This window comes from Lactuca sativa, chromosome 5, assembly GCF_002870075.4.
Source record: "Lactuca sativa cultivar Salinas chromosome 5, Lsat_Salinas_v11, whole genome shotgun sequence".
Lineage (NCBI taxonomy): Eukaryota > Viridiplantae > Streptophyta > Magnoliopsida > Asterales > Asteraceae > Lactuca > Lactuca sativa.
Genome location: NC_056627.2, coordinates 291744071 through 291764081, shown reverse-complemented (window position 1 = coordinate 291764081; position 20011 = coordinate 291744071). Strand labels below are relative to the sequence as shown.

At 34.1% G+C, this 20011-nt stretch overlaps 1 protein-coding gene across 1 annotated transcript; it reads left to right on the top strand.

The window, feature by feature from the left end:
- Positions 1-15423: 15423 nt before the first annotated feature.
- LOC111910080 (uncharacterized) lies at positions 15424-16053 on the top strand. The gene has a single exon (XM_023905872.1). The coding sequence runs from the start codon at positions 15424-15426 to the stop codon at positions 16051-16053; it is 630 nt and encodes a 209-aa protein (XP_023761640.1).
- The last annotated feature ends 3958 nt before the right edge of the window (positions 16054-20011 follow it).

The following is a 20011-nucleotide window of genomic DNA, read 5'->3' as shown; positions in this document are numbered from 1 at the left end:
AACTCCCAACCCAACCCTAGAGGTCATGGTTTCCCTGATACGCGTATGGGTCTTGTGCTTTCAGTAGTACGGGCCCATACTACCTTCCACGCCTACCCATATTTGTATTAAGTACTTCCACAACACCCTAGTGAAAAACATACAAAACAAGCGCTCAACCCTCACTCCTATAGGAACATTGGATATCTCCCACAAAGGAAACCCTAGGCTAACAGGCATCATAAATCAGGCAACATTATCATGAAATCCTGAAGATCCCTAGCCTAGTACTAGCATGCTGTTCTATCAAAGCTCAAAAACAAATATCATGTATGGTATTTTAGGATTACTTACTGGCTCCGGCTGATCGTACCTCCGCGTCCTCCTTTACTCATTTTGAAAACCATTTTAAATTCTCTCTTGAAAACCCTCCTCGATTTGAGACTGGATTCACACGAATGTTCCTCTAATTCACTCGAACCTAGGCTCTGATACCAACTTGTAACGACCACAAAATTCCAACCAATTTAAACTTTTCAAAAACAACCTGATTTCATAAAATTATTACAAAAAGGTTTTCAATACAATTATTTTAGAGTATTCCCAGAATCACATCACAAAACATAATCATGAGGAGCGGTACGATCACGCCTTTGCCTTGCCACGGTCTCCTGAAGAACCTGAAAAACATTAAACCACAACTGTAAGCCCGAAAGCTTAGTGAGATATCCCCAAAATACCAACCACAAATACCATACACGCATAACATGCCATATCATAACAGAACACAGAACAACCATGCACTTCGGGTCTACTGTGTGACTGGTCCGCTGCACCGGCCTTCAGTCCACCTGGTCCACCCTCCGAGTCTAACCACATACATCGAGTCTACAATGTGATTGGTCCGCCCACACTGGGCCTTCAATCCACCTGGTCCACTCTCTGAGTCTACAGTATGACTGGTCCGCCCGCACCGGGCCTTCAGTCGGTCTGGTCCACTCTCCGAGCCTCGGCATGTCTGGTCCGCCCTCGTGGGGCCTACAGCCTATCCGGACCACTCGCTGGGCCTTCGGGATAACCGGTCCGCCCTGGGTATGTTGGCCTACAACACAAAGCAGGTCCCGCCTCAACCCAACCCCAGTCCAACAACCATGTGCACATAAACATTCAATCATATAAAATATCACATCCAATCAAACCGATCTAACATATCACATAGCATAACATCATCCTAACCAGGATACCGACCTAACTGGGTCTCAACATATACCATCCTAACTACCAGGATGCAAAATAGCAAAACAATAACATAACAACGATACCCGGATCACAATCCGATAAAGGGCCGGCCTTGGTGCCGTAGACCCTGTTGATATAGTGAGGATAACTCACCTCCCAACTGTCGACTGAACAGATAACCCAAGCTGCTCTGACCACTGATACGATCTCCACCACTGGCCAACACTAAAACACTGAACTCAAAACAAAAGCCAACAATTACCAAAATGCCCCTGGAAACCAACTAGTCAACCCTTGGTCAAAGTCAAAGTCAACCCCTGACTGACTCTACTCGCCGAGTCAACCTGATGACTCGCCGAGTCCCCATGCACAAAACTTCCTCAATCTGCGACTCAACTCGCCGAGTCACCCCGAGACTCGCCGAGTCCAACAACTCTGGGTCCTTTCACACTCGACTCACCGAGTCATTCCTTGACTCACCGATTCACAGCTCAACAAGAAGAAATGTTAGGACCTCACGACCAGACTCGGCGAGTCCAAGAACAGACTCGCCGAGTTCAAGGCTATCTGCAACCAACTCGCCGAGTTCCTGACGATATTCATCCAACTCGCCGAGTTGTTCTTCCAACTCGTCGAGTTCCAGCCTATCTTCAAGCAACTCGTCGAGTACACCCTTGTGACTCACCGAGTACCCCTAGATCTGAAACCATACAGAGGCTTTCCAAGCCATGCAGAAGCTCTAAACCATAGATCTACTCTTTTACAAGCCATCCATCACGTAAAGTGGCAAACTTTACGTGGATCCAAGGAGATCTAGGCATTTTACACTCTAGGGCTAGGGTTTGGGACAAGATGACTTCACTAAGCACTCAAGAACAGGGACTTTAATGCACTCTAGACCTTCTCCATTCCAGATCTGAGGTAGCAACCTTAGATCTAACCTTCAAACTCGAAATACCACAAGCTAAACTTTCCACACACTCCAAAATGATGAATCTAGAAGAATAACAGCCCAAGAAACGAAGTAATACCTCAAAAGGAAGCCCCAACAGAAGAGAAATCCGAATCTTAGCAAAGCCCCTTGTTCCAAGTCTCCGAACTCTCCAAGATCTCCTCCAAAATCTCTTCTCTAAGGTTCAAATGCACTCAAATCCCTCACAATCGCGACTTAGGGTTTTCTGGACTTCAAGAGAGGGTAAAGAGGCTGGAGAGAGGGTATAATGTCCTTTATATAGGGCTCATCCTCCGAAATTAGGGTTTTCTCCACTCAGCGCCTACTCACCGAGTCCATCCTGCGACTCGCCGAGTTGGCCATTTAACACGCGACCAGAGTCGCGACCCTACTCGCCGAGTCCACTCGTGGACTAGCCGAGTTTCCCCTTTCCCATTTACACTTTTAGCCCTTCAACTATACTCCTGATATTCCGGGATGTTACAATTCTCCCCCACTTAAATTAGGCTTCGTCCTCGAAGCCTGCGGCAACATAACTCTAGAACTACTCTCACAATGCACCACCTGGCATTAACCAGACCAGGTTCCTCAAAACACAACCACCGAAATCCAAAACCCAATTTTTCCTTCTCGCGGTGTTCTCATCGCCGCTTCAAGCTGGCCACTGGCCTCGCCCTCTGACAACCACACTTACCAACTTATCAACTGAGTATCATTCCATGATACTTCACCCGCTCCAAATCACAACGATCACTCAACTCAACAAGCTAGAAATAACCATGAACCACCGGAAACCCGATCTGAGTCCAACTCCATCCACTCCAGGTTGACAGAAGGACACATCCTTCAGTCTCAGAGCAACTCCCAGGAGTTCTCCTCCGCAATCTCATACCCTTGCCGGACTGGTTCTAACATCCTCGGGTTGGGAAAACCCGATACACTGACGACATCTCCAAACACCCCCAAGGATGAATTTCCACCACAGACATAAATCCTTGATCAAAATTAAACTGGAAATCCAAGATTCCACCCCTGAATTCCTTCCGAGCATTTGGCTCTACCCTCATAAATTCCTTTCATATCCTCAGCAAACATCCAACCCGGATGTGATTCCATACCGCAGCCGCAGACACACTGCTCATCAACCATGATTGGAGCACCCCAATCATAACTTTGCACTACTGTTTCCACTTCCGTGATCTTACACTCCCTCTCAGAGCCACATTTCTTTCCTTTTCCTTACCAAGGAAATCCACCTGGCCGCCTTGTCACTATGACAAGTGCCACGGTGCTCACCCAATACTACACTATCCTCTTATAGCATAACCGCTATTCCATGCACCACATATGCTCTGGATCCACTCGCAAGGACTCTCAAGTCCATGCTCTACCTTCCACTCACCATGATCAATACTCGGGGCCAGACCTTCTGACGCTAACACGTCGCGACATACTCAATCCATATCCTCATACCGATCTCTCAACACAAGCAGAGTCTTCAGCATGACTGGACTGCCTTTCCAGGCCTTCAGCCCATCTGGACCACTCTCGGAACCTTCGGCAGGTCTGGACTGCCCTCCAGGGCCTTCAGCCTGTCTGGACCGTTCTCCGAGCCTTCATCCTGACTGGTACGCCCACCGACCTTCAGTCTATCCGAACCGCTCAACCAGCATTCATCATTCCGAGTTATCCCTCCGGGAAACTCTCCCATGCATTCCGTTCTAGCCCTCTAGGGGTTCCGAACTCTATCTCCATCTTATGTACAACAAGTGAATCCAAAGAGTTTTTAGATATAATATTATTATCATACAATACAACGAATATACCATTTTGTTTGATATTTATTATCCTATAATAAAATAATACTTAAGTTGATATTTCATTAGTTAAAATTTTATTAAATTATTAGTGGGCAAGTTTTATTATCTTATAATAAAATAATATTTAAAAATAATATTTCATTAGACATATTTTTATTAAATTATTAATAGAACAACTTTTTGAGTGACAAAACGATATATAAAAATATAGAATAGTTAAAGTATAGAAGACTGCATTGATTAAATACTTATAACAAAATGCGATTAAAACAGGAAACCCACTATTGAATCAAAAATGCAAAAACGAATCTTGTGCATATAAATCATATGTGATTAAAACAAATATAATCAAATGTGATTAAGTACACGAGACCAATTATTGATTAAAAAACACGAAATTAAATATTGTCCACATAAATCATATGTGATTAAATACATATAATCACATGTGATTATATGTATCTAATCACATATGATTTATATAGACAAAACATAATGATGTCTATATAAATAATGTTATAATTTTTGTGTAGGTTCTCGGAAAGGAAAGGGTTCATCTTGCTCATGCTAGCTAATTTTCAAGATCAAGGAGGTGAACACTAACTCTCCTATTACATAGGCATTACTTGTTTGATGTTATTGGTCACAGAACCCTAATAACATGTGATTATGTGTATCTAATTACATATAATTTATGTGGCTCAGATTCTTTTACACGTTCTCGATTCAATAATTGTTTTTTTTCCACTTTAATCATATGTGATTAAATACATTTAATCAGATGTGATTATATGTTTCTAATCATATATGATTTTATTTGGAAAAAAACAAATATTTTCTATTTAAATCATATGTGATTAGATACATACAATCACATGTAATTATATACACGTTAACAAATATTGAACAAAGAACACGAAAACAAATCTTTATATATCCAAATTAATCATATGTATTAAATGCAAATAATCACATGTGATTATACTAATCTAATCTAATATGATTTATCTGGACATAAGTCATTTTTTCTTTTCTGATTCAATAGTTGTTCTCATGTATTTTATCGCATGTGATTAAATGTATAATCGTATATGATTAAGTACATGAGCACAACTATTGAATCGAGAAGGAAAAAATGAATTTTGTCCACCTCAAATCATATGTGATTATATACATATAATCACATGTGATTAATTACACAAAAGTAATTATTCAGTCAAAACCACAAAAATAAATATTGCCTACATAAATCATATCTCATTAAATACATATAATCACATGTGATTATATGTATCCAATCATATATGATTTATATGGTTAAGATTCATTGTCACATTCTCGATTCAATAATTGTTCTTTGTCCACCGTAATCATATCTGATTAATTACATATAATCATATGTGATTATATGTATCTAGTCACATATGATTTATACAGACAAAAAATAATGATGTCTATATAAATCATGTGTGATTAGATACATATAATCACATATGATTCTATACATAAGAACAACTATTGAATTGAGAACCCAAAGATAAATATTGTCCACATATATCATATGTGATTAAATGCATATAATCACATATGATTATATGTATCTAATCACATATGATTTATCTGGACAAGATTCATTTTCATGTTCTCGATTCAATAATTGTTTTTTCCACTTTAATCTTACGTGATTAAATACATTTAATCAGATGTGATTATATGCTTCTAATCACATATTATTTTATTTGGAAAAAAAGGAATCTTGTCTATATAAATCATATTGGATTAGCTATATACAATCACAAGTGATTATATACACGATAACAAATATTGAATCAAGAACGCGAAAACAAATCTTTATCCACATTAATCATATGTGATTAAATACATCAAATCACATGTGATTATATGAATCTAATCACATATGATTTATGTATCTAATCACATATGATTAAATATAATTAAATACTTATAATCATATGATTAAATACTTATAATCACATATGATTAAAAATATGAGAAAAATTATTGAAACTAAAACTCAAAAATGAATATCGTTCATATATATCATATGTGATTGGATACGTATAATCACATGTGATTATATGTGTCTAATCACATATGATTTATATGGAAAAGATTCGTTTTCACGTTCTCAATTCAATAATTATTTTTTGTCCATTTTATTCGTATTTGATTAAATACATTTAATCACTTGTGATTAAATACACGACAACAACTATCGAATCAAGAACACGAAAATGAATCCTGACCATATAAATAACATGTGATTAAATACATATAATCACATGTGACTAAATACACATGTGATTATATGTATCTAATCACGTATGATTTATGTAACATGATTTATTTTTGTATTCTTGATTCAATAGTTGTTCTTTTACAACGTTAACCGTATGTGAATATTGTACATATAAATCATATGTGATTAAATACATTTAATCACATGTGATTATATGTATCTAATCACATGTGATTTATGAGGACATTGTTTGTTTTTGCTTTTCCGATTCAATAGTTGTTCTCATTATTTAATCACAAGTGATTAGATTATATGTATTTAATCACATATAATCATATGTGATAAAATACATATAATCACATGTGATTATACATATAATCACATGTGATTATATGTATCCAATCACATACGATTTTTGTGGAGAAGATTCATTGTCACGTTCTCGATTCAATAATTGTTCTTTGTCAAATTTAATCATATGTAATTAAATACATGTAATCACATGTGATTATATGTATCTAATCACATATGATTTATTTGGACAATAATCATTTTTGCTTTTTTGATTCAATAATTTTTCTCTTGTATTTATTCATATGTGAATGTATTTAATCATAAACAATTTTTTTCTATAGATTATATGTGATTACATACATATATAATCACATATGATTATATACACGGGAACAATTATTGAATCAAGAACACGGAAACAAATATTTTCCATACAAATGATATGAGATTAAACACATACAATCATATGTGATTAGATACACGAGACCAACTATTGAATCGAAAATGAGTAATAAATATTATCCACATAAATCATATGCAATTAAATAGATATAATCACATGTGATTATACATATAATCACATGTGATTATATATATTTAATCATGTATGATTTATATAAACAAGATTTGTTAAAAACAAATATTTTCCAAATAAATCACATATGATTGAATACATAGAATCACATGCGATTAAATTATATGTGATTAGATACATATAATCATATATGAATAGATACATATAATCACATATGATTATATGTATTTAATCACATATAAAAAAAATACATATAATCACACATGATTTATGCCATTATATGTATTCAATCACATACAATGTTAGTGGCTATAGGTAATGGGTGATGGTGGTGGGTTGAGGTGGCGAGTGGTAGTGGTGGTGGTTTTGGTGGGTGATGGGTGGTGGTCGTGGTGACGAGCAGTGGTAATGGGTGGTGGTTGGTGGTAGTGATGTGTGTTGGTAATGGTGGTGGGTACATATAATCACATAAATCTTGTCTACATAAATCATATGTGATTAAATACATATAATCACATGTGATTAAATATATTAGAATAATTATTGAATCGACGGAAGAATAAATATTTTCCATACAAATCATATGTGATTAAATATATATAATCACATGTGATTTAATATACAAGAACAACTACTGAATCAACACATGAAAACGAATATTATCCATGTAAATCTTATGTCATTAAATACATATAATCACATGTGATTTAATACACGATGCCAATTATTAAATCGAAAACACAAAAATAAATACGGCCCACGTAACTAATATTTTATTAAATACATATAAGCACATGTAGGTATATGTATCTAATCACATATGATTTATGTTGACAATAATCATTTTTGCATTCTTGATTCACTAGTTTTTCACGTGTATTTAATCACATGTGATTATATGCATTTAATAACATATAAATCATATATGATTTGATATTTATAATCACATGTGACTCGATACATATAATCACATGTGATTATATACAAGAGAAAACCTAATGAATCAAAAACACAATAACAAATCTTTGTAGGTGGGTGTGGGGTGGTGGCGGCGGGTGGTGGAGGCAGGGTGGTGGTGATTGGTGGTGGTGGTGTGTGGTGATGGGTGGTGGTAGGTGGGTGGGTGGTTGCAAGTGGTGGTGATTGTGACAGGTGGTGGGTGGGTGTGGGTGGTGGAGGTAATTTATTTTTGCTTTGTGATCATATGAATCTAATCACATATGATTAAATATATATAATCACATGTGATTATATGAATCTAATCACATATGATTTATGCGGACATAATTCAATTTTCCTTTGTCGATTCAATAGTTGTTCTCATGTATTTTATCAAATGTGATTATAGGTATAATCATATTTGATTAAGTACATGAGCACAACTATTGAATCGAGAAGGAAAAATGCATCTTGTCCACCTCAAATCATATATGATTATATACATATAATAACATGTGATTAATTACACAAAAGCAATTATTCAGTCAAAAGCTGTGATTATATGTATCCAATCATGTATGATTTATATAGATGAGATTCATTGTCACATTCTCGATTCAATAATTATTCTTTGTCCACTGTAATCATATGTGATCAAATACATAGAATCATATGTGATTATATGTATCTAATCACATATGATTGATACAGACAAAAAATAATGATGTCTGTATAAATCATATGTGATTAGATACATATAATCACATATGATTATATACACAAGAACAATTATTAAATCGAGAAAACAAAGATAAATATTGTCCAAATATATCATATGTGATTAAATACATATAATCACTTGTGATCATACGTATCTAATCACATAGAAATGATGTGAAAAATATTTATTTTCGCGTTCTCGATTCCGTTGTTGTTCTTGTGTGCTTAATAACATGAGATTATATGTATCTAATTAAATATGATTTATATAGACAATATTCATTTTCACATTCTTGGTCGATAGTTGTTCTTGTACATTTAGTCACATATGATTTTTGTACACAAGATTCATTTTCGCGTTTTTGATTAAATAATTTTTCTTTTTATACATTAATCATATGTGATTAATACATACAATCACTTATGATTAAATACATAAGAAAAAATATCGACTCATGAATATTATCAATATATATCATATGCGATTTGATACATATAATCACATGTGATTAAGTACATGAGTACAACTATTGAATTGATAAAGAAATAATGAATATTGTCCACATAAATCATATGTGATTAAATACATATAATCACATGTGATTAAATATATTAGAACAATTATTGAATCGACGCAAGAAAAAATATTTTCCATACGAATCATATGTGATTAAATATATATAATCACATGTGATTAAATACACAAGAATAACTATTAAATCAACACGTGAAAAAAAAATATTGTTCATATAAATCATATGTAATTAAATACATATAATCACATGTGATTTAATACACGATGCCAATTATTAAATCAAAAACACGAAAATAAATACAACCCATGTAAATAATATTTTATTAAATACATATAATCACATGTAGTTATATGTATCTAATCATATATGATTTACATGGACAATATTCATTTTTGCATTCTCGATTCACTTGTTTTTCACGTGTATTTAATCACATGTGATTATATGTATTTAATAACATATACATCATATATGATTCGAAACATATAATCACATGTGACTCGATACATATAATCACATGTGATTATATACAAGAGAAAACCTAATGAATCAAAAACATAATAACAAATATTTGTAGGTGAGGGTGGTGGTGGTGGTGGCGGGTAGTACAGGTGGGGTGATGTATGGTGGGTGGGTGGGTGGTTGCAAGTGGTGGTGATAGTGACGGGTGATGGTTTTGGTAGTTGGTGGGTGTGGATGGTGGATGTGGGTGGTGGTGGTGGTGGCAAGTGGTGCTGGTTGGATGGTGATGATGGTGACGGGTGGTGGTTGGTGATGGTGATGGTTGTGGTGGGTGGGTGTTGGGTGGAGGTGGTGGCGGGTGGTAGTGGGTGGTGGATAGTGATGGGTGGTGGGTGGTTGTTGTTGGTGGTGGGTAGTGATGGGTGGTGATGGCAGGGGGTGGTGGTGGTTATGGTGGAGGGTGATGGGTGGTGGTAGTTGGGTGGTGATGGTGATGGTGGTGGCGGATGGTGGTGGTTGGTGGTGGTGGTGGTAGTGGGTAGTGATGGGTGGTGGTTAGTGATGGGTGGTGGTGATGTTTAATGGTGGTGATGGGTGGTAGGTAGTGGTTGTGGGTGGTGACGGCACACAGTGGTGATGGGTGGTGGAGGTGGCAGGTGGTGGTGGTTGGGTGGTGATGGTGGTGGTTGGTGGTGGTGGTGGTGGGTGGTTGTGGGTAGTGGTGGGTGGTAGGTGGTGGTTGGTGGTGATGGTGGTGGCGGGCAGTGATAGGTGATGGTGGCGGGTGGTGGTGAGTAGTGATCAGTGGCGGGTGGTGGTTGGTGGTGGTGGGTAGTGATGGGTGGTGGTGGGTGAGTTATGGTGGGTAGTGATGGGTGGTGGGTAATGGTTGGTGGTGGTGGGTGAGTTGTGGGTAGTGATGGGTGGTGGGTAATGGTTGGTAGTGGTGGGTAGTGGTGGGTGATGGTTGGTGGTGGTGGGTAGTGGTGGGTGATGGTGGTGGCGGGTGGTGGGTAGTGGTTTTTGGTGGTGGTGATGGGTGGTGGAGGTGGTTGGGTGGTAATAGTGGTGGGTGTTGATGGTGGTGGTGGTGGTGGTGGGTGGGTAGTGATGGGTGGTGAGTGGTGGTTAGTGGTGGTGATTAGTGATGGGTGATGGTGGCGTGTAGTGGTGGTGGTGGGTGGCGGTGTCGTGTGGTGGTGATAGGTGGTAGTTAGTGGTTGTTGGTGGTGGTGGCGGGCAGTGGTGATGGGTGGTGATGGTTGGTTGGTGGTGCTGGTGGTGGTGGGTGGTGGGTAGTAATTAGGGGTGATTTCATTGTTTCTCATGGGGTACCAACAAAGAAGAATTTGTAAGGAGCAATTGCGCCTCAATATAGGTTGGTTCCCCCTCCCCTCCCCCCCCCCCCCCCCCCCCCCCGATTTCTACTATAATTCAGTTTTTGCACCTATCGATTTCTTGAAGATAAGATGTTTATTTTCTACAGAAAAACTTCAGAAGGATTAACAAGGTATGAATCTGATTTCCATTTCTTTTTGTTTCCATTTTGTATGTGGAGCTATTTGATAACACGTTAAGTGTATTAATTGCAGATAGTATAATTAAAGGGATAAATTTAATACCTTTTGAAAAATATTTTATGTTTTGATGATTCCCAATAGCTTCTGCTTCAGTTGTAGTGAAACTATTGCAAATGGTCTGTAATTTCATGTTAAAACCTACTAAATTTGGCTTTTTCGATGTTTGGTATTTCTTCCTTTGTTATAAAACTTAACTTATGACATTTATCTTTAAAGATTTATCCTTTTGTTACATTCGAATGAAGACACCAATTATTAAAACCTAACTAAATAGGTTGCACATACACCCCTTCAATTAAGGTGCATTTGGATATACATACTTACATATACGTATACAAGTTATGGAGATTTAACCTTTAATCCTTTTCTATTCTCTCAATTTATGTCATTTTCATGCATTGCTAGAGATTTGAATACCTAAATGTTGAGCCTGAGGTTCTTGTCAAAAGTTTGACTTGCATAAAATTAGTAAACATTTAAATGTTAGACGATAAATTATATTTGTATAAGTTTATCTCCATGTTCGTTATTACATAAGTTTTCTGATTGATTCGTTTTTTCACAGCATGAATGTTATAAAGTTTTGGTTGTCAAAGGTAATTGGTCCCACTGAGTAGACCAAACTCATCTTTATGTTGTCTTAAAAACTACCATTTAAGGTAATCTCTTATTAATCTATTTAAATATAAGAATGAAATTTACCTTTTAACCTCTAAATAAGGGGAGATTTATAAGGTTAAAATCAATAAAGTAGTTGCTTAAAATGGTCCGTTTGGAAAGGAAAATGAAAGTCTAAACACTTCTTGTAGGCAAAAGCCTTATTTTTTTTTTTTTTTTGTTGTTTTAGGTATTTATTTGTTTTTCTTTTCATCAATATTTTATAAAAGGCATGTGTGTATGTTTTTTATAGTTTCGTCAAGTCAGAGTGTGTAAGAGTAATCTGAAGGAAGAAATATCACGCGAAGCTTCAACAGAGTGAAATGTACTACTCTGTTACTACTTGCAGAATTCATTATTTATTACTTTATATTGAATACAACTGATATTTACCAAAAAGTTAATGACCTTTGCCTATTATTATATTCCAGTTTATTGTTGTTGATGATGTGAGGAAAGTACTTTCTTACGGAGCAAAATGAAGGGTTCTATTTTCGAAAACCAATCAGGGGCATACTATACCAGCTACAGCTGATTGCATCTGTTTAACAATAGACGATGGCTTAAGGGTAATTTTCATAGCCTTTTTGCATTTAAAATTGGATTAAATGGAAAATAATAGATGTAATGAAAGTACACTACTGTAAAGAATGAATTGAAGTACATTGATTATTCTCACATATACTTCTCGATAAAGCAATGGATTTTCCTTTAAACCTTCGATCATTTTATCACCAATATGTTTTAAGTAAAAAACAAAAGAGTGTTAAATAATATATTCGCTTCTATTTTACTGGAATCATATCTGGCTTTAGGAATCAAATCAAATAATCGTTTTCTACAATTATGATCTCATGATAGGTTTGAAGTTGGTTCATAAGAGTATGAAATGGTTATTTAGACAAACACATGTGAGTAATGTACAATTTCACACATCTAAAAGAACACTCTCCATTCAAGCAAGAAACATGTACAACAAACAGTTTTCTACTTATGATATCATTCAAACTCAATAAGTGACAAATTGTTGTGTTCCATCACACTAAAAGCAGTTACAGTAGTAATTTCAATTGTATGCTTCAATTGATTATCGGCCAAGGAAGTCGTCCAAACTCTCATAGAAGAACATACACAAATTATTGAAGAATGATAGTCCATCATCCTTTTCTTAAGGTTCATTCTCACATCTATTATCTAATTCTCAGTTCTCTGATACAAACATGTACACATACAATGTTCTTGAACAACGTATTGACGATTATTTTTGTAATTTTGTATAGGGTGTGCAGCTTGTGCTTCTTGAAACGTTATAGCAGGTTGAGTGAAGTTTAAATTCAACTTCAAGCACATTTTTATCACACATGGACATCAACAATGCTTCAAATGGAAAAAAGTTTCTTGTATGTTTGTCTTTATGCATTGTTTGAAAGTTTTATGCATAATCCAAAATCCTATATATATATATATATATATATATATATATATATATATATATATATATATATATATATATATATATATATATATATATATATATATAATACCTTTGATTTCAAATTGCAAAAAGATGTTATAATAAAGAAATAAATGAAATGTTTAACATACTCTTATTAGTTAAAAGAACTATAAAAATTAACCAATAATGATAACCTTATGTTTAAATGTTTAAATTCATAATATGACAACATCTTCAAAAATATATTTTTTATTTGTTTTTTAATAGAATTATAAGGTAATAAGAGAAATGAGGAAATGTTTCTGAAATAAGATATTGATAATATGTTAATCATGGTGTTTTTTAAATGATTTGTTTTAGGTTTTGGTATAACAATAGTAGAATGTATGTTTTTTCAAAGAGTTTTTACTTTCACTTTTGTTGATCCTTTACGGGATTTATTTAAAAATATTGTAATTGTAATTGTAGTGGAAGTGTTTTCTAGTATATGTTTGTACACAATTTGTCTATGTAGATCAGAAATCTAATGGTAACTTATGTTGACTACATTGCATTTTCTTTCTGTTATTTCGATTATTGTGGGAGGATCTAATGTTTTATTAGAGTTAGAAACAGTGATATTAAATATGTCCATTAATAGTAACCACAATCCATAACGACAACAAAAATTTAATACCCGCCCCATAATACTAATGTGTTTCTGAGTTAAAACTACATTGTTATTATGTAATGGTTCTTGAATGTTTGTTGCCATTTTCCAAATGCTTTTTGTTGTTGTTTTTAAGGCTATACGGTGTGGTTGTTGTTTGGGACCGCGGTTTGTGCCACCTGGACCGCGCACACCACCCTCAGACCGTGGTCTTGCGCGGTTTTGGCCGTGGTGTGGTCCTTTAGTGCCGCGTTTTGTGATTGGTGGATGGAAGGATGGAAGGATTGACCAGGTTGTTGGGTATTTAATTTTTTTGTTGCTTTTTCTTTCCTATATATAATATCAACTCCATTTGTTTTTCACAACACAATCTCTTCTCTCTCTAAAAAAATTTAAAAAAAGCACTACTCTCTAAAAAATGTCATCTTCTGAAGAATTTCAAACTAGTTTTGATACTGCTATTGCGTGTGTTCAAATGGCGGAACAAACATACAACGTTGTATGTAACAACGCAGCTGCAAGTTCTCAACGGAGAACACGAATATATATTTGCAGAAATCGTGAAGAAGCCAACCAACGTTTGGTGCAAGACTATTTTGTAGAGAATGCCACTTATCAAGGGTATTATTTTCGTAGGCGTTTTAGAATGTTCAAAGGTTTATACGAACGTATAGTTGAAGATGTAACGAGGGAGTGCAGTTTTTTTCAACAACGCTACGATGCTAGAGGTATACCCAGTTTTACTCCCTTACAAAAATGCACGACCGCACTTCGTCAGTTAGCATATGGCATTCCGCCTGATGCGTTTGGTGAAGAAGCCAACCAACGTTTGGTGCAAGACTATTTTGCAGAGAATGCCACTTATCAAGGGTATCATTTTCGTAGGCGTTTCAGAATGTTCAAAGGTTTATACGAACGTATAGTTGAAGATGTAACGAGGGAGTGCAGTTTTTTTCAACAACGCTACGATGCTAGAGGTACACCCAGTTTTACTCCCTTACAAAAATGCACGACCGCACTTCGTCAGTTAGCATATGGCATTCCGCCTGATGCGTTAGACGAAAGTTTTAGGATGTTTGCTAGGATCGCACGAGACAGTCTCCATTTTTTATGCAAAATTGTGATTCAGTTTTATGGTCCAAAATATTTACGTAAGCCTACACGTAATGACATCCTACAATTGCAAGCTCATCATGCTAGTGTGCATTAGTTTCCTGGAATGCTAGGAAGCTTATATTATCTCCATTGGGCATGGGAAAACTGCCCTACAGCATATCATGGGCAATTTACCTAAGGCGATCATGGTCACCCAACGGTCATACTTAAAGCAGTTGCATCACAAGATATGTGGATTTGGCATGCTTTTTCTGGTTCTCTTGGTTCGATTAACGACATCAACGTTCTTAATCGTTCACCAATATTTAACAACATATACGATGGATCTGCACCAGATTCTTCTTTTCAAGTGCGTGGAACACCATATAAGTATGGTTATTATCTGGTCGATGGAATCTTTCCTGAGTATGCTGTGTTTGTTAAATCGTTTACAGCTCCGCATGGTTCTAGACGAAAGAAATTCAAGAGAGCTCAAGAAAGAGCTAGGAAGGATGTTGAGCGTGCTTTTGGAGCTCTGAAGGAACGGTGGTTCATACTGAAAAAACCAGTAACTTATTTAGGCGAGGAAAAACTTCAAGAAATCATGTATACATGTCTTATATTGAATAACATTATTATTGAAGACGAAGGAAGAGCGATATGTGCGTTTGATGAGGAAGAAACCATACAAGAGACACAACCAATAGAAATTGGTGGCGAAGAGTATATAAACAGAAGAGCAGAGATACGTTGCACTGAAACATTTCACAATCTTTGCAATGACTTGGTGGAACACATTTACGAGGTTCAAAACATTAATCTTAATTTGGATCCACCGGATGACCACGAAGACGAGTTTTCGGAGAACGACTTTATGTAGTTTGCTTTAGTTATTTTATTTGTATTTTTTAAGTTTCTAGGATTATTTAAATGTCATGTGTGTGGTTTTCATGTTTTTTTTTTGGTAATGCAATGTAATGTTTTTTTTTTTTAATTTTCAAGTAATGAAAAATTATGTTTTTTTTATTAAAATAGAAGTTTTATTAAATTAAAATAGTTAAAAAAAAAATTATTAAATTAAAATAGTTAAAAAAAACAAAATACAAAAAAAAAATGTGTGACACCACTCCCTTGGTGTGGCAATAAACCACACTTGAGTGGTAAAAAATGACATGACATTTATGTGGCGGGAGAGGGAATGCGGTTTCAGTGTCACCACTCCCTCCAGCCTAAGAAAACCTCAATTTACATCATTTACCATTCACTCCCGTGAAACTCCTATCATATTGAAAATCTCACTTTAGATTTCCCGAGATCTTATGCTATCTTTTGTAGGATTGTTTTTTTTTTTTTTTTTTTTTTTAATTTGTCTCTATCCATATAAATTGTTTTTTTTATGAACGCCAAGTACAATATAATCCTAAACTAATCCTAAATTCACCTATGTCTCCGACGATATTTGAACCCTCAACCTCAAGAAGAGAGGACAACACCTGATACCGCTGAGCTAGAAGCTCAAATTAATAAAACTCATCATAACAGTTAGTGGTAAAAGTACAATCTTGATAATCTGATATCTACCGTTACTAATCAAAAATACTAAAAAATTAAAAACAAAAATAAACCGAAGTTGGGTGAGGCCCAAACTTTTTTAGTAGTTCCTATCAAATCATCTCCGCATTAGTATCTTAAGTAAACAAAACAATACGTCAAATTTTTAGAGGGAAAATGACTTAAAAAGGTAAAGAAGTTTCAAAAATATACAAAAAATACCATTGTTTTTCTAGTACACAAAATACCATTAAAGTATATTTTTTATACACAAAATACCAATGAAGTACACATGTGTTTAAATAAAACCTTGTGGGTAACCGGTTATCGCAGGTGACGGAAAAATGTCTTGAAAGGTAACAAAGTTTCAAAAATATTCAAAAAATACAATTATTTTTTTAGTATAAAAAATACCATTGAAATTTCCAAAATGTTCAAAAAAAAAACCATTGTTGTTTTTTCAGAGCACATTTTGTTAATCTCGTTGTTTTCGGATTATATAGAACACAGTCATCGAGGATTAGTCACCATCGTACCAGTTCAACACCAGTTGTGTACTCTCTTTCATTCCATCACTCGATCAGTTTGTATCTAATCCATATTTAGGAATTCTCATGACATAACGTCACACTTGTTTCTCCTTTATGTCTCTCTTGTGCCGCAACATTAATGAACGACTAACCTTGATGTATAATATGTGCATCTATATAACGTATATATGTTTTAGGTTTGAGGCATATAATGTGATCGGAGAGCAAGAATGTTTAACTAATGTTATTACCCACTTACTTCTCTGTTACCACAAGACCGATCGAGTGAAGGAATGAAAGAGATTTGCACAATTGTTGTGAACTGATATGACGGTTCATATTTCTAGTGATTGTGTTCTACATAATCCGACAACAACACGGTTAACAAAAAGTATGGTATCTTTTAAACATTTTGGAAATTTCATTACACTTTTAAATCATTTTTCCATTTACCTGAAGTACCTGGTTGCCACAATGTTTTAGTTGAACACATGTGTACTTCCAGGGCCGGTCCTGAAAAACTAAATATTCTCAAAGGCCCATGACGAACAAGATAAAAAACGTCCTTATCTTTCTAATAATTTTTTATTTTTAAATAAAAATATATAACAAAAAAATTGGACCCTGAAGTACCGGGTAACCTACAATGGCCGGTAAAATGATATTTTGTGTATTAAAAAAACAATAGTTTTTTTTGTACATTTTTGAAACTTCGTTACCTTTTTAAGTCATTTTCCCATTTTAGAGTTTTTAGTTTTCATTAGTATAATATAATAATTTTGCAGGAGATCCATCTCTTTCTTAAAAATAAAAAAAAGTAATTTGTGTAATATTTTTAGTCTTTTTAGGCTATGTTTGGCGTACTAGCTAAAAAGCTAGCTGTTAGCTGAAAAGTTAGCTGATAGCTGAAAAGCTAGCTGTTAAATAAAAAGCTAGTTGATAACTGAAAGCTAACGGATAAAAAGTAACGTTTGCTAAACTAGCTGAAATATATAAAATTACATAAAAGGATATGTAAGAGTATGTTTTTCTATAATTAATTAAGGAATGTATTTGAAATTTTTTAAAAAAGCTCCTAAAAAGCTAGTTTAAGCAACTTTTCAAAAAGCTAGCTTATAAGCTACTTTTTGGTTTACCAAACACGACAACATAAAAAAGCTTGAAAATAAGTTAGCTGTAGCGCGTCAAACACAGCCTTAATGATATAAAATTATTCATTTATCAAAAGGTAATTATTAGGCATTGAATTTTAATTGCGTTGTTTAATTTAGTTAAACCAAAAGGATAAATCAAACTCTAAGCTTTAACCCAAAAAATCAAATCAAACCTGAAAAATTCAAATACATAATTATTATTTATTAGTATTTATAGCAAAAGGTACAAATATTAAACCAAAATCAATGGTAATCTAATAAAATAATAGTTATTATAATTTATATTTTTCTTTTCAAATGCTCTAACAAAATGACATTTAATATTTTGTCTATCATTTTTTATTTTTTTAAAAAGTATTGATATTTATAATAAGTTAAACAAATATTTATTTGATTCCTAATTATTAAAAGAAATTTAATTAATAATTTATGAAAATTAATTGTATTTTTTTGAATGGCAAATATAAATATATACTAAACTACTCCTAAATTATTTCACCCATGTCTACAATGAGACTTGAACCCTCAACCTCAAGGAAGGAGGACAACACCAGATATCACTTGACTATATTTAGAATCCTACAAAATCATGTTTAATTAATAATTTATTGAAAATAATTGATTAATAATTATGAGTTTAGTATAAAAATTTAATTATTTCTGTGATTCCTACGAGCTATAAGGGGCTAGTCTATAATAAAAACCACATGTTTACTAATTTTTCTATATATATATTTTTTATAGGTAAGGTATTTTTTATACAAAACTAAAGATTTTTATAGGTAAAATAGGTCCTAACTTTTTTTTAAAAAGGTTTCTAAAATTTTTTTATACTAATTTTAGATAAATTACAAAATTAAATGGGTCATGGGACCCACCTTCCTTATACCACCGCTATACTCCAATATTTTATAATCTAATTCAAAATAATCAAATATAATTAATAAATACAAATTTCTTTTGTAAAATCTTTCATATTTTTATAACTTCCTATAATTAAATGAACAAAAGTTAAGACCTATATACATTCTTATCAAAATGCCATTCTCCCTGCCCTCGTTGTAAACAAGAGTACGAATATTGAAGCTGGAGTAGTCACCCACCAGGCCACCAGCATGTCACATGGAGAATATTAATGACATTATCTAAAAAACAACAAATGTCAATTATTTGGGTGGTGGTTTACCTAATCTAGTAATCTTTGGACCCTAATCATACATGCGCTATCTACCTACTTGTATAATTTCCAATCATTTCTAGAGAAATTTAGATAGTTGTAGATAAAAAACAGAAATAATCCAGATATATTCTCTGAAAAATATCGATATGTGTAGAAAAATTAGTTGGTAAATAGGTTTTTTTTATTTGTTTTAAAATATTCGGTAAAAACAGCTTATAAACTTTTGAAAAGTAAATAAAAACTGAAAGTTAATTTTTTTTTAAATCTCAAAAACTATTTGAAATAACTTCCGTATTATAGATTTTTTGTTTAAATTAAAATGTCTCTAAACTCAAAAATTTTCTTTAATTCAAATAAAAGCTTTTAAAACTCTAAACAGTTGTTAAATATACCAATAATTTGAAAACATCACGTTTATTAGTT

Coding starts and splice junctions, on each gene's coding strand:
- LOC111910080 (XM_023905872.1), top strand. CDS start 15,424: ATGTGGATTTGGCATGCTTTTTCTGGTTCTCTTGGTTCGATTAACGAC.